The 3102-nt window shown below is 41.1% G+C and overlaps 1 protein-coding gene across 1 annotated transcript in view; it reads left to right on the forward strand.

The window, feature by feature from the left end:
- LOC101292667 (pentatricopeptide repeat-containing protein At2g33680-like) overlaps window positions 1-1312 on the forward strand; it is a 2453-nt gene extending 1141 nt beyond the window's left edge. Inside the window, exon 2 of the mRNA XM_004292209.1 lies at window positions 1112-1312. Within this exon, the coding sequence (XP_004292257.1) occupies window positions 1112-1312 (201 nt within the window). The remainder of the gene's footprint in view (window positions 1-1111) is intronic.
- Window positions 1313-3102: the final 1790 nt, after the last annotated feature.

Genomic DNA, 3102 nt, shown 5'->3' on the forward strand with positions numbered 1-3102 from the left:
TCTCTCTCTCTCTCTCTCTCTCTCTCTCTCTCTCTCTCTCTCTCTCACACTGCAGCTTTTAGGGTGTTAAATAGAATTTCTCCTTTCATCCAGCTAAGTTGGCTTTGAAAAATATGTCCAGTCAACAAGTTGATGACACGATTGGATGTCCACTTAACGGATGGACCCAATAGTGTGACATTGGATAGTTCGCGGAGTAATCGATTGAAATTAAAAGATATTGGAGTAAACTGTCGAGTGCATGAAAGTTAATGGAGTGACCAGTATTTTCTTCATAATTCTACTATTTTTAAAAATCAGAGAATCATAAAAAATAGCTCCGTGGCTCGAATAATTATAGGAAAATTCATATACGCTTACAGAGACGCTCTCTATCCAGCCAATTAAAAATGGATAAATGCATCGCAATGCGTGGCCGGTAACTCAGCAACTAGGAAGCACGGAAGCGTCGCCCTACCCGCGTTTCGCGCTTCTGAAGTAGAAGCGAGCGGAAGTGCGAGGAAACGGCTGGAAGCGCGCTTCCACGAAAAGTGGATTTGGAAGCGGCGACGGAAGCGAAGTTTCTCGATTTGGAAGCGCGCGCTTCCGATTTCTCTCTAGAAATCCTTGTGTTGTTTCAAAGCGGGAATGAAGCCCTTCTAGGTTGTTTCAATGTTGGATTCTCGGAGAGGTGAGATTGGGATGGACTGTTCAATTCTGAGAGTGGATTTAGGGGAGGAGAAGAGTGTAGGATGAAGACATGCAGGGTTTAATTTTTGTTGAAATCAAAAATTGGCAAAGAAACAACGAGAGTGAGCGATGAAATTCTCTTATCTAAAACTCTAAATATCTTCGTGGATTGTCACTTTGTCAGCATCTTTGAAATCTTTGAAGTAGGATTGTAGGAGTCTTTTTTCTTGGTCGAACTTTGAAGTGAATGATCTTGTCCACGTGTATTGCCTTTTCCATTCCCAGAAGTTCGTCGGAAGAAAAAAAACAAACCCAGCCCAAAGATATCCTCTGCTTCAATTATCTTCTGCAACACACAATTAGAGGAGAAATTCTAGAATTACTTCCCATAGTCTTCTCATGAATTTGAACTTCCCAATCTACCTTTCTCCTCTCGCAAAAGCTCACCCTCAAACCCAAATCTCAAATGGCCTCACTTCTCACCATCGTGGATCCCCAAACCCGAACTCCTCAACCGTTTGAGATACCCGAAGACCTTGACGACGTCCTCCGCTCCGCCCAACAACTAATAGACTTGGCTAAAACGACGCCGTTTCAGAGCTTGAGCGATGAGTCTCGAATTAAGCGCGCATGGGCTCACTAGACAAAGCTAAACAATTAACAAGATGAGAGTGCAACAGCTTATTTTTTTATTTTATTTTTTTAACAAATAAGCATTCCATTAAAACCCAAAATAGGGTAGCAAATTGCAATCCCAAATACAGATTCAAGAAGTAAAATACAGGCCCAGAACAATAACAAAAGAAAATCAAAACGGCCCAACTCAGAAACAAACCCTACAGAAACCTAGGCATAGCAGAAACTTTCGATGGTCGTCACCCATCGTCGTCGCTGCAAACTGCCGCATGCTTGCGTGAAAAATTGCTCGGATGACCAAAACCGCTCCCAATCTGAAATAGCAATTCCACAAAATCCAAAAACCAACCAACCCAAATAGAATCGAGATAACACTCGCAAACACAAGCCTCAAATCTACCATTGAACTCACTGCTAAAGCCAGCAAAAGAGACGTTACCGGAGCCGTCGCAAAGACCCAAGGAAAGTAAAAAGGATAGAAGTGTCGGTGCATGCACCGGAGACGCTGCTCGATCTCTGTACACCTCCATTTCACAACTTGCATCGCAATGCATTGAACAACATCAAAGAGATTCAACCTTGAGGAGCCCCAGGTCGTAGATATGAAGAGGAAGGCGAGGAATTTCGATGATACCTGCAAAGATTGATTTTGAAGCTTGTAGAGAGATAGCATAAGGCCAGATCTGAAGAAAAGGAGAAGAGAACATGAAATTTAGAAGAAAAGGGACAAACTCCACCACCAGAGAACCAAATGGGGCTGTCGGAAGGACAGACAAAGCCGTCAGAGGGATGGACATCACCATCCAGCAAGCGAACAGAGCAGCCAGAGATTGGAGCACACCGACGACTCTCAACAGAGGCTCCTAGCAAGAGAAAGTTTAGAGAGAAGGCAGAGTTTCTCTCTCTACTTTCCCTATTCTGTTTTTTGAGTGCAGCAACTGTTAGAGAGAGGAAGAGAGACGAAGAGCACTAGAGTAGAGAAGAAAGAAACAACCCAAAAAGAGGTCCACTTGAAATAACGTCGTGTAGCTTACACGTGCTCTTAAGGCATCCTAGTGCAGCTGCACGACTAGTGCAGGGAATTGGCTCTCGTGTTGAAGAGGGGAAAGAAAACACTTGATTATAGAAATGGAAGAAGTGAAGCTGCTTGGAACATGGCCTAGTTCCCTTTCTTTCATTTTTTTTTTCTTTTTAAAAAAATATATTATTAAGTAAATCACCCACCCTACATTATTAAATCAAAAATTTATTAGCAAAAGAAACAAGGATGTGACATTAAAATGATAATTGAGAAGTAAAGAATGGTTATCTATATTATGGAGTAAGAGAATCCACTATATGGAAGTGAATACAAAAAGACTTGAGGGCACCTTATATAAAACAAAAGTTATCACTAAAAATCTAGAATTAAATTCAGTTTACCATATTGTGGTTTAGAGATGAATTCATGTTAGTCCCTAAATTTTCAATTTCATCATATTACCCCATGAGCTCTTATTTTTCTGGTAATTTAGCTTCTTAACGCCCAAAACATCATCACACGTCATCTTTGAACATCCCAATTGGACAGAGCATAAGTAATAGGAGACGGCAGACACAAAAACAAAAACTTGGGGGGTAATCTGATAAAATTGAAAGTTTAGGGACTAACATGAATTCACCTCTAAACCACAATGGAGTAAACTGAATTTAATTCAAAAATCTATTTTGGATGTGCGTAGCTGCTAGCATATGTGGCCAGTACTAGTCTCTCTAATCATAACACTGAGCAAAACTTGCGAGTACAAGAAGAGTAAC

This window comes from Fragaria vesca, linkage group LG2 (genome assembly GCF_000184155.1).
Source record: "Fragaria vesca subsp. vesca linkage group LG2, FraVesHawaii_1.0, whole genome shotgun sequence".
Taxonomy (NCBI): domain Eukaryota; kingdom Viridiplantae; phylum Streptophyta; class Magnoliopsida; order Rosales; family Rosaceae; genus Fragaria; species Fragaria vesca.